The sequence below is a fragment of the Phacochoerus africanus genome, chromosome 1, assembly GCF_016906955.1.
Source record: "Phacochoerus africanus isolate WHEZ1 chromosome 1, ROS_Pafr_v1, whole genome shotgun sequence".
Taxonomy (NCBI): domain Eukaryota; kingdom Metazoa; phylum Chordata; class Mammalia; order Artiodactyla; family Suidae; genus Phacochoerus; species Phacochoerus africanus.
The window spans coordinates 212,776,585-212,788,947 of NC_062544.1; the positions used below are offsets into that span (position 1 = coordinate 212,776,585).

At 41.4% G+C, this 12,363-nt stretch overlaps 1 protein-coding gene across 3 annotated transcripts in view; it reads right to left on the minus strand.

Moving 5' to 3' along the window:
* The window catches only part of ACAP2 (ArfGAP with coiled-coil, ankyrin repeat and PH domains 2), a 154,154-nt gene extending 143,041 nt beyond the window's left edge, over positions 1 to 11,113 (minus strand). For 2 of the 3 annotated variants that reach the window (XM_047789196.1, XM_047789177.1), the window contains exon 1: positions 10,803 to 11,110. In XM_047789196.1, the coding sequence (XP_047645152.1) occupies positions 10,803 to 10,855 (53 nt within the window). In that variant the 5' untranslated portion in view covers positions 10,856 to 11,110. Of the gene's footprint in view, positions 1 to 10,802 lie in introns of all 3 variants that reach the window. The other variant, XM_047789187.1, reaches the window with a different exon arrangement.
* Positions 11,114 to 12,363: the final 1,250 nt, after the last annotated feature.

A 12,363-nucleotide genomic window follows, 5' to 3' on the forward strand; every position in this document is an offset into this window, starting at 1 on the left:
GGAAACGAATCCAACCAGGAACCATGAGGCTGCAGGTTCAATCCCTGGCCTCGGTCAGCAGGTTAAGGATCTGGCATTGCCCTGAGCTGTGTCGCAGACGTGGCTTGGATCCTGCATCTGTGGTTGTGGTGTAGGTTGAAGCTGTAGCTAAGATTTGACCCCTAGCATGGGAACCTCCATGTGCCGCGAGTGCAGCCCTAAAGAGTGGAAAAAAAAGAACAGAGTTAAGGATCAACAGAAAACACTTGAGGAAAACTTCCTAAAAGAAAATCAGAGATCAAAGCAAACACCAACCAAAAAAAAAAAAAAAAAAAACCCAAACAAAAACCTTGGAGGAAAGAGAAATAATTCAGAGATTAAAATTTTTAATTATGACTAATTTTTTCAGATGTATAAGGAAAAGGAAAGCTCTTGAAGAATGAGTTGACATTAAAAGGAATATTCAGGAGTCCTTGCTGTTGCTCCGCAGGTTAAAAACCTGACATAGTGTCCTGAAGGATGTGGGTTTGAGCCCTGGCCTCGGTCAGTGGGTCAAGGATGCCATCTTGCCACAAGCTATGGTGTAGGTTGCAGACATGGCTCAGATCCTATATTGCTGTGGCTGTGGTGTAGGCCAGCAGCTGCAGCCCCTCTTCAACCCCCAGTCTGGGAACTTCCATATGCCGCAGGTATGGCCATTTGAAATAAGTGGGGGGGGGGGGATATTCAGAAAGTAAGAAAGAATTCTTGAGAACTAGGACTGGAAAATAAGTAGGATATATCAACCAGAGGGTAGGCCAAAAAAGCAAAGAAATAGAAAAGGAGAGAAAAAAGAAAATTAGAGGATTCATTCAAAATATAAAAATAACATTAAAAAAAGAGGAAAATTTATTAAAGAAATAATACGATTTCTCAGAACTAAAAGATGTGAGTTTTTAGATTAAAAGTTAAGTGTCAGAGTTCCCATCATGGCTCAGCGGAAACAAATCTGACTAGCATCCATGAGGATGCAGATTCAATCCCTGGCCTTGCTCAGTGGGTTGAGGATCCAGCATTGCCATAAACTCTGGTGTAGATCGCAGACCCAGCTCGGATTCCAAGTTGCTGTGGCTGTGGTGTAGGCCAGCAGCTACAGCTCTGATTTGACCCCTAGCCTGGGAACGTCCATATGCTGCAGGTGCAGCCCTAAAAAGACAAAAAAAAAAAAGTGTCCACAACAATGAATTTAAAAGACCTACCCAAAGGCGCATTGTTATGAAATTTCAAAATACCAATATTAAAAACTAAAAATACCTCAGGGACAAAGAATGAATCAAGACATAAAAATAACACCATATGTCAACAGCAACACAAAACCAGAAAATAAAAAGCAATGCCTGCAAATCTGAGATAAAATGGTTTCATTCTAAAATCCTATATTTTCAGTCAGGTAAGATCTAAAAGAATAAAAAACGCATCTTTCTGAGGGAGGATAGTGCAAATTGCACTCTGCCGAAATAAGTAAATAGAAAAAAACAACGATATGAAAATCAAGGGGGGTTCCTGTCGTGGCTCAGCGGCAACAATTCTATTATCCGTGAGGACGAAGGCCTCACTCAGTGGGTTAAGGATCTGGCATTGCTGCGAGCTACAGTATAGGTCACAGATACGGCCCGGATCCCACATTGCTGTGGCTATGGTATAGGCCAGCAGATACAGCACCAATTTGAGCCCTAGCCTGGGAACTTCCATATGCCAAGAGTGTGGCCCTAAAAAGCTAAATATATACATAATAATACAAATCAATAAACTCAAGGAGTTCCCATTGTGGCTCAGCAGTTAATGAACCTGACTAGTATCCATGAGGACTCTGGTTCCATGCCTGGCCTCGCTCAGGATCCAGCGTTGCCATGAGCTACAGTGCAGGTCACTGACGTGGCTTGGATACCCCATGGCTACGGCTGCGGTGTAGGCCAGTGGCTACAGCTCTGATTGGACCTCTAGCGTGGGAACTTCCATATGCCGAGTGTGCAGCTCTAAAAAGACAAAAAAAAAAAAAAAAGAAAGTAAACTCAATATAGGAAGGACACAATTCCCACACCAAAAATACTGGAATCAAGAAAATAAAGACAAACCACAGACTGAGAGAAAAAACTCCTAATATATATCTAATAAAGTACTGTTATCCAAAATATACAAAGAGCTCTTTAAAACTCAACAAGAAAACAAACAACCCAAATAAAAAATGGACCAAAGATCTTACAAGATACCTTGCCAAAGAAGATATACAGATGGCAAATAAGCATATAAAAAGATGCTCTATATCATAGATGATCAGAGAAATGCAAATTAAAACAGTGAGATAACCACTACATACCTAATAGAATGGCCAAACTCGGAGTTCCCTTCGTGGCTCAGTGGTTAATGAATCTGACTAGGAACCATGAGGTTGCAGGTTCGATCCCTGGCCTTGCTCAGTGGGTTAAGGATCCAGCGTTGCCGTGAGCTGTGGTGTAGGTTGCAGACGTGGCTCAGATCCCAAGCTGCCTTGGCTCTGGTGTAGGCCAGCGGCTGCAGCTCTGATTCGACCCCTACCTACCCTGAGAAGAACCTCCATATGCCTCGGGAGTGGCCCAAGAAATGGCAAAAAAAGACAAAAAAAAAACAAAAAAAAAAGAATGGCAAAACTCCACAATACTGATCAAACTCTGGTAAGAAAGTAGAGCAATAGGAATTCTCATTCATTCCTCTTGAGAATGCAACTGGCACAGCCAGTTTGGAAGATAGTTTGGGCATTTCTTACAAAACTAAACATACTCTTATAACATTCACCATACAACCAAGCAATTGTGCTCCTTGGTACTTACCCAAATGAGTGGAAAACTTATGTCCACACAAAAACCTCCACCCGGAGTTCCCACTGTGGCAGCGGCAACAAGCCTGACTAGTATCCATGAGGATGCAGGTTCAATCCTTGGGCTGTGGCGTAGCAGTTCAGTGTGCTGTGCTGCCAAGAGCTGTGGTGGAGGTCATAGACGAGACTCAGATCTGGCACTGCTGTGGCTGTGGCCGGCAGTTGTAGCTCCAATTCGACCCCTAGCCTGGGAACTTCCATATACTGCAGGCGTGACCCTAAAAAGAAAAAGAAAAAGAAAAAAAAAACCTGCACACAGATATATATAGCTGCTTTATTCATAACTGCCAAAACCTAGAAGCAATCAAGATGTCCTTTGGTAGGTGAATGGATAAATAAACTGTGGTGTCCTGACAATGGTTTTGCACCCTGTGGCTCTGTTGAGCTTATTAGATCTAATTGATTTTTGTGCATTTCTTAAGATTTTCTACATACAAGATAGTCATTCCTCCATGTCCTTGGATGCAGAACCCACAGGTACAGAGGGCTGATCATACATACTATACTACTCAATACAAAGAACTTGAACATCCACAGATTTTGATATCTGCAGGGATATCAAACTGATATTGCACTGGAACCAATTCCCACGGATACCAAGAAGCAACTGTATATAATCCAAAAGTAAAGATGGATTTACTACTTCTTTTCTTATATGGATGCCTTTACTTTTCTTTCTTGCTTAACTGCACTGGCTACAACCTCCACTACACTGTTGAACAGAAACAGAAAAAGACTTTTTTCTCCTAATCTTAGAGAAAAATTTTTGGTCTTTCAAAAGCAAGTATGATATTAACTGAGAATGTTTTATAGATGTCCTTTAACAGGTTGAGGAAATTCTTTATTCCTAGTTTATTGAGTATTTTCATCATCAAAGTGGGTTGCATTTTGTCAAATGCATTCTCTGCATCCATTAACAAGACTGTGTTTTTTATCCTTTGTTCTATTAATATGGTTCATTACACTGATTGATTTTTGCACTCCCACTTGGTCATGGTATACGATACTTCCTATATGTTGCTATATTTGCTTAATTATTTTGTTGAGGATTTCTGTAGCTGTATTCATAACAGATACTGGCCTATAGTTTTCTAGTGATATCTTTGTCTCATTTTGATAGCAGAGTAATACTGGCCTCAGAGTTAAGAGTTGGAAAGCGACACTTCCTCTTCTATTTCTTAGAAGGATTGTTAATTCATCTTTAAACATTTGATAGAATTCATCAGTGAAGCCATTTTGGCCTGGACTTCTCTCTTGGGGAAGCTTTTTGATTACTAATTCAATCTATTTTTTCATGTCTTTTCAGATTTTCTATTTCTTCTTAAGTCATTTTTAGTAGTGTATCTTTCTAAGAATATGTCGATTTCATCTAGCTTAACTAATGTATTATCTGAGAATTATTCAAGTTTTCTCTTATAATTTCTCTTATTTTTGTAAGATAGCAGTGATGTCCTCTACTTCAGTCCAGAGTCTAGAAATTTGAGTCTTCTTGTATTTTCCTGTTCTAAATAAAGGCCGTCACTTTTGTTGATCCTTATGAATAACCAATTTTGGGTTTCATTGATTTTCCTCTATTGTTGTTCTATTCTCCATTTTCATTTACTTCTGCTCTAGTCTTTTTTATTTCCTCCCTTTCCTGCTTTCAGATTAGTTTGCTCTTCTTATAGTTTCTCAAGATGTAAGGTTATATCACTGATTTGAGTTTTGCTTTGTCTTTTCTTTTTAGGGCCACACTTGTGGCACATGGAAGTTCCCAGGCTAGAAGTTGAAATCAGAGCTGCAGCTGCTGGGCAATGCCACAGCCATAGCAACACCAGATCCGAGCCTCATCTGTGACTATAGCCATTGTCTACGGCAATGCCTGATCGTTAACCCACTGAGCAAGGCCAGGGATCAAACCCGAATCCTCATGTATAATAGGCCACTTAAACCAATGAGCCATGATGGGAACTCATGAGATTTTTTTAATACAGATGTTTACAGATATAAATTTCCCTCTAAGCACTGCTTTAGCTGCATTCTGGAAGTTCACTATGCTGTATTTTTGTTCTCATTTGTCTGAAAGTATTTCCTTATTCCCTTGTGATTTCTTCTTTGATCCACTGGTTATTTAGGAATGTTTTGCTTCATTTCTATGTACTGCGAATTTTTCAGATTTTCTTCTGTTATTAACTTCTAATTTCATTCCACTGTGGCCAAAGAACAAATTTTGTATTATTTCAATACTTTTAAATTTATTGAAGCTTATTTAATGCCTTAATGTACGGTCTGTGCTAGAAAATATTTTTATGTATACTGGAATATGAATTCTGCTATTGCTGTGTGAAGTTTTCTGTAGATATGTATTGAGTCTTATTGTTTATGGTATTGTTCACATCTTCTATTTCTTGTTGACCATCTGCCTAGTTGTTCTAGTCCATTACTAAAAGCATTTGTCTCTATTACTGTTGGATTTTCTAGTTCTCCCTTCAATTCTGTCAATTGCTTCATGTATTTTAAAGCTCTGCTAAGTGCATGTTTATAAATCTAGGTCTTCCTGATGGAATGACCCTTTTATATTTATAAAATGTCCTTTATATTTAGTAATTTTTGTCTTAAAATCTATTTTATCAGATATTAGTACAGCCATTCCAACTCTTTTTTAAGTACTGCTTGCACTGTTCATCTTTTTCTATCCTTTTACTTTCAATTGATTTGGGTCCTTGAATCTAATATCTTTTATAAACAACATACAGTTGGTTTATCATTGAAATCTTAAATAAAAAGTTATAAATAAATAAGGCCAAAATACATAGAAAGACATATTGTAGATACTGAAGAAGCTACTGTAAAGACAAAATGTTTAAGAACAGCCATTAAGTTTTCAAAAAAAGGAAAACTTATCCCATCAGATATCATAACAAATTATAAAGTTTTTTTTTTTTTTTTTTTGCTTCTTAGGGCCACACCCTCGACATATGGAGGTTCCCACCCTAGGGGTCTAATCAGAGCTATAGCTGCCAGCCTACACCACGGCCACAGCAACAGCAGATCCGAGCCTCCGTCTGCAACCTGCACCACAGCTCATGGCAATGCCAGATCCTTAACCCTCTGAGCAAGGCCAGGGAACAAACCCCCACCTCATGGTTCCTAGTTGAATTCATTTCCACTGCACCGTGACAGAAACTCCATAAAGTTTTACAACTAATATATTAACAGTATTTGTAGAACAGACAAATACATTGGTAAAAAAAAGAAGAGAATCCCGAAAAAGACCCATGTTCATATGGATGGATGGATGGATAGATAGATAAAGATAGATGCATGTATGTGTATAATTTTAAATCAATGGGGAAAGAATGGATTACTCAATAAAAAGTATTAAAACAAGGGCTTCTATTTGGAAGAAAATAAAATAAGATTACCTCCCACAGTCAAAACTAAATCTAGCTGCATTAAATGAAACTAAAAATTGCTATAAAATAGTAGAAACATAACCTATAATAATGACAATGGGAAGATTTTTCTAGGCAACACACAAAAGTCAGTTTTTAAATTTCTGTATGATAAAAGACACCATACATAAACTTGATGCAACATTAAATTAATGCAATTAAAGCCTATGGCTTGAGAGAAGGAGTACAAGAGTGAATTCACTTCCAAGTCCACCACTTCAAACTCCACCGTCAAGCAAGTTGATTTAGGAGTTCCCTGGTAGCACAGTAGGTTAAGGATCTGATGGTGTCACTGCTGTGGCTGAGGTCTCTGCCCATGGTGCCAGTTTGATCCCTGGTCCAGGAACTTCCACATGCTGCCAGCACGGCCATATAAAAAAAGAAAGTCAATTTAACTCCTCAAAATATCCATTTTGGGATTTTTTTTAACAATTTTTAAATGAAGATAATAATTCCTACATATATATATTGTTTTTCTTTTTTGGCTGCCCTGGGGCATGTGGAGTTCCTGGGCCAGGGATCAGATCTGAGATGCAGTTGCGACCTATGCCACAGCTGTGGCAATCCCAGATCCTTAGCCCACTGAGCTGGACAGGGGATCAAACCTGTATCCCAGTGCTACAGAGATACCACCATCGTTGCGCCACATTGGGAACTCCTCATAATATATTTTAAAGTTAAATGAGATAACCTGAAGCTATAAAAGCATCTAGTATGAGGTCTGGCATGTTATAAAGATTTGTTCTTCCTATTTCAACTTAAGTTGATACTACATTAAATGATTAATTAAAAGTTGCAATAAGAAATAGCTGGGTTCCTGTATTTTGGTTCAAGAAAAGACTTTTTTTTTTTTTTGGTCTTTGTCTTTTTAGGGCCACACCCGAGGCATATGGAGGTTCATAGGCTAGGGATCAAATCAGAGGTGCAGCCGCTGGCCTACACCACAGCAACACAAGATCCGAGCAGCATTTTCGACCTATACCACAGCTCATGACAATACAGGATCCTTAACCCACTGAGCAAGGCCAGGGATTGAACCCTCAACCTCACGGTTCCTAGTTGGATTCACTTCCACTACACCACGATAGGAACTCCAAAGACTATTTTATAATTCCATTGTACCACTTCTGAGATAAAAACACATTTTGCTTCATCTCTTGCTCACTACATTTTTCCTATATACAGCACTAGTTATTAAGAGTATATACATGTTCTGAAGATGGCAGGAAGGTAAAGTGGAAAACCAGCCAGGATTGGCACCAGCTTAATAGCAAAACATTATATCTATATGGTGTGTTCCTGAATATAAGTATATATTTTTAAAGTATATATTTTAAAATATATATTTTTTATTACAATGTCTCTCACCCATTAAAACCTTTCACACTAAAACATCTTTTAAGATGTTTATCCTAAGTTACTGAACAAGGACCACAGCTAAAATACAATCTACAAACAAAAAAAAACCTTCAGAATGATGCAAGATAAACATTGTTTAAGGATTAAAAAAAATAAATGCATCAGATAAAGACTCAATTTTTTATCTGAGGATTGAATTAGAGCAAAAATCTTTCACAATTCAAAAAGCACTAATTAATTCAACTTTTTGTTTCAAACAAAATATTCACTTCCTGAGTGAGCCATATGTTTATACATAGGAAAAGCACAATTTTTATTAAATTTTATAAAATGTTAAAGAGCAACCACACACACAATTTAGGGCCCAAACAAATGTTGGTCAAAATGGAAAATTCCTTACTTAAAAAAAAAGTACTCTTGGACACATTTACTTTCCTGTAGATTTTAAATGAACAAGATTTTGACCTTTAGACTAGTTTTTAAAAAACTGAGAGCCCCAAATTACACAATGATATGTGCTTTCCAATCTAAAAACAAAACAAAATGTTTACAGGAATGTAAAAGTAACCACTGACTTGATTCAAATTACTAGAGACAATGTTGCAACTGCAACATCCTTTTCTCCCTATTTCAACCAGTCCTCCTCTTCTTTTCCTTAACAATACAACAGGAAAATTAATGTTTAAAGCTTAAACTGGCAAAATTTTTCTTCAGCAAGAACTGCCATTTACATTAATTCCACAATACTCAAAGCAGTTATGTCCACATGCCAGACTTAAATGCCACAAAATTCATTTGTGAAGGAGAATAAAAATAGGAATTAGTTTTAAAAACAGCAAATAGATCAGGACACTACAAGGAATAAAAAAGCCCAGCCCTCACAAATCTTCTCTTTTGATACAAATATTTCAATGTATCACTCATAAACATGCACAATGCTCATAAAAGTTTCTCTTACACATAAGGCATGTGAATAAAAAGACTTCTGAAATATTATTCTCAAATGCAATAGAAACCTATACCCTGTAATGGGGTTATAGGGAAATTTTAAAAATTAAGAACATGAATAATGAAGATTTTTATTTCCTGGCATTCTTGCGGCTGATGCAAAACTAATCTAGTCCCACAAATGTACACAAGATACTGGAGGCTCCTGAATCTTGGTTTCTCTTCCCAATTTGCAGCCAAAGGTAAACAGAATACTGGAAACAACTCTTGAAAAAATCCCTAACATCTTAATTAACAGAGAAGAGATATTATACTCAAGTGTAACATTCACTATAATATTCCATACAACTTAATCAGTACTTTTCCTCTTATTTTATATTCAATGATTCCTTTATTTCAAAAACAAGGATAGCACGTGATTTGTGACCAACACCAGTGGTTAGAAGCATTTCCAAATCACTTCTCTCAACTTTTTTCTTTTCATGAAATTTAACATGTGAAACAGAGTACAAAGCCACACTCTCCAGACAAAAACATGCTGCGATTATATCATTACCCAGTAATAGCTGGGTCATATTAATAAAAATTTCACCAAAAAAAGCAAAACTTCCTAAGGTACACTTCAAAAATTACTTCCTTGGCCACACAGTCCTGGAATCTAAACTGCAAAGCTGTCCTAAACAATCCATTTGTAACTCCTCTGAGTCCAGTCAAATCACGTCCAACATACAAGTTTTTAAAATGCCAACAACAGCAATCAAACCAGGTGCATCTTTTTACAAGCAATAGCCCTAAGCTCCAAATAATATTAACACTAAAAAACGAAAAACAAAGGCCATTCTCTTAGACATACGAGTTCCTTAGCTTCACAATAGTTTCCTTTTCACGGAAAAGAAAATGGCAAATCAAATTAACAGAGATAACGATGAAAACAGCTAGTACCCAGGGAGAGGATGCAGGAATTTACTACCGAGGCTTGGCCCAGAGATCAGCGGGCACACACACACATCAACGTTCAAGGGACGCTTTCAAGACATGTCACAATCTAACGGAAGTTTGAAGGCCTTATTTTTAAGGCCTAAGGACAACCCTACGAAAGCGCTGTAAAAGACAACCTAGTAAAACTCCATTCTCCAAAACAATTCTTGAGTTTCCTACGATGCACGAAACCGAAAGAGCCCGTTCTGTAGACACTCTCACTCAGGACCGCCGCCTCTCAAGGGAGGGAGGCCAGCCCAAGTGAATCAGAGTGCCACCACGTCAGTTTCTGTGACAGATCCACTGGGAGCATCCGAGTGTGATCCCGGCCCTCTCGAGCCAACGCTGCTGGAAGAGGAACAGAAATACAATCTTCAGGGTCCTCCTACTTCCGTTTTCAAAACAGATATGCACTCTTTCTCCTAGTCTTCACCCCTCAGAGCCCAGCACCTCTCGGCAGCGGTGCCACCTTCAAAGAGCTTAAGTGGGAAAAAAAAAAAAAAGCCTATAGTCTCGGACCGCGGTCGATAGAATGCCGTTGGTCAAAGCACTCCCACCCTTGGACTCCCGTGCAAATCAACCGCCAGCGCCTTCCTAAGGGTCCCCCAGGCAGGGGACACGCCAGCAGCAGAAGTCGAGGTCCCCAACTGACCCCCACTCCTTACTCCCCGGGGTAAGGGGAGCGGAAAAGCGCAAAGAGGAACTAAGTGAACTGCAGGAGGGTGCCCAGCAAGCTCCCTCAAAGAGGGGTTGGGGTGGGGTGGAAACGAAAAAGGAGCGGAAGGAAGGGGAAAGGATGAGAGGCAAGAGGAAGAGGACGAGAGCGCGCACCAGCAAAGGGCACGAGTCTTCGGGGACGCGGTTGCACCCCAGTTCCTCCGAGGCGGTGCGCTCTGCCTCTCCGGTGCTCCGCCCCGGGCAGAGGGCGAGGAAGGGGGATAAAGAGGAGACGTCCCCCTCCCGGCCCAGCCTCGCCCCTTGCTAAGGGACGGTCGGGGCTGTAGTGCCGCCGCCACACACCAACCCCCCCCCCCCCCCACACACACACACACACCAGGGTCGGGAGCGGCCGCAACGGCCGCCCGCCCCGTCGGAGGGCGCGGACTGAATGGCCCCACTGCGCGTTTCGAGGGTCGGCTTTCACGCCCCCACCGCTGGGGAAGGCAGCTCCGGGTGACGTCGACCCAGAGCTGGGCGGCCGCGCTGGTTACCTGAAGCGGGGAGAGTCCTTCAGACACTCCTCGAAATCCACAGTCATCTTCATCCTGACTCCGCCTCGCCTAGCCTTGGAAGAGCCGAGGGAGCCGCCGGAGCGGCCGCACTGGGGACCCAAACGGCGACGGCGAGCGCACGGCCGCGACTAGCGCTGCGCGGAACTGCGGAGGGCGCCTAGCCCGCTGATCATAGCAGCCGCGAAAACGGCGGCTTCAGCGAAGGCTCTTCAGGCCCCAGTCCGGCCCCTCTTCCTCCCGCCCCCAGCAGAGCCCTGTCTTCAGGGAAACCGCCTGGGAGTGACAGCCTCCGCCAGCCAGCCACGAACAGGCGGCCAGTAGGCGGGGCTTCCGGTAGCACCGCCTGCGGGCGCTGGGGCAACGCGCCTGAGCGACGGCAACGAAAGCCAATGAGCAGCGCGACCGTGGGAGTCTTCTGGCCACTTACGTCCCGGCGGGCCAGGCGTCGTTAGGCGGGACGCACCGGTTGCTGGGAGGCCGGCGGCTGAGGCTCCTAGGGAAGGAAGTCACGTGGCTGCGCGCGGAGCTTCCCCCGTAGCCCCCGCCTCTTCTCCAGCTTTTCCAGCCCCGCCCTGCTGAGCTGCTGACGCGGAGGGGCCGCCTCCTGCAGGTCTGAGGAAGGAGAGTCGCTTTTTAAGGCAGCTTTGGCAGAAATCTGAAAAGGTTAAGAGTATAAATTATAAAAGGAAGAGGTTGGCTGGGCCACTACTTCCTGTCACTTTAGAGAAACTGAAGCCAGGAGAGGCGCGAGGGTAACTCCCTCGGTAAAATACATCTCTCACTTACTGGCTTCATCACTTAATAATTTGGAAGTATCACCCATGTATATATTTTCATATAATCAGAGACTACTTTTGAAGGTTCTGGTTATTTGGAGTAGTCATGAAAAGATCAGAAGGATTTAGACAGGTATGAAAGGTAGGGCGTTTCGTGTGGAGGAACCACTTTCAAAACCACAGAAGACATTCCTCCTTACTGACGCCTTTCTCAGTAGCCTTTGCCAGTTCCAAGATGATAGGGTTGTGAGAATTGCAGACTCACTTACTCCAACCTGCAGCACCTGCCCTCTGATCCACGATTTTTCTATGAGCCACTGCTAGAAAAATCAGATATTATCATCTGATCCTAACAATAATCCCACAATCTCATACTTCTGATTCTTAGATGTCATCAATTGTAAGAAGTACCATGGAGATATTTTATTTAAGTATATACTTTTAAACCCAACCTAAAAAGCATATCCATAAGTATACACAGGGAGGGTGCTCAAACAGCATAGTGGCTCTGGAGGTAAACTTCCTGGATTTGTCTACTAGCTTTTCCACTGCAAAATGAAGGTAATACCACGAATCTCATAGAGTTGTCCTGAGGCCGAATAGATATAAACACTAAAGGCACAGTGCCACATAGTAATCATTCAGTAAATGTTGGCTGTTATCATAATTGGACCACTTTCTTCTTCAGTAGAATAACCAAAGGTTAAGTCTTCTCACTTCCACTGCCTGAAGTCATATAACCCTTTTGACAATCTGGCTAAGTA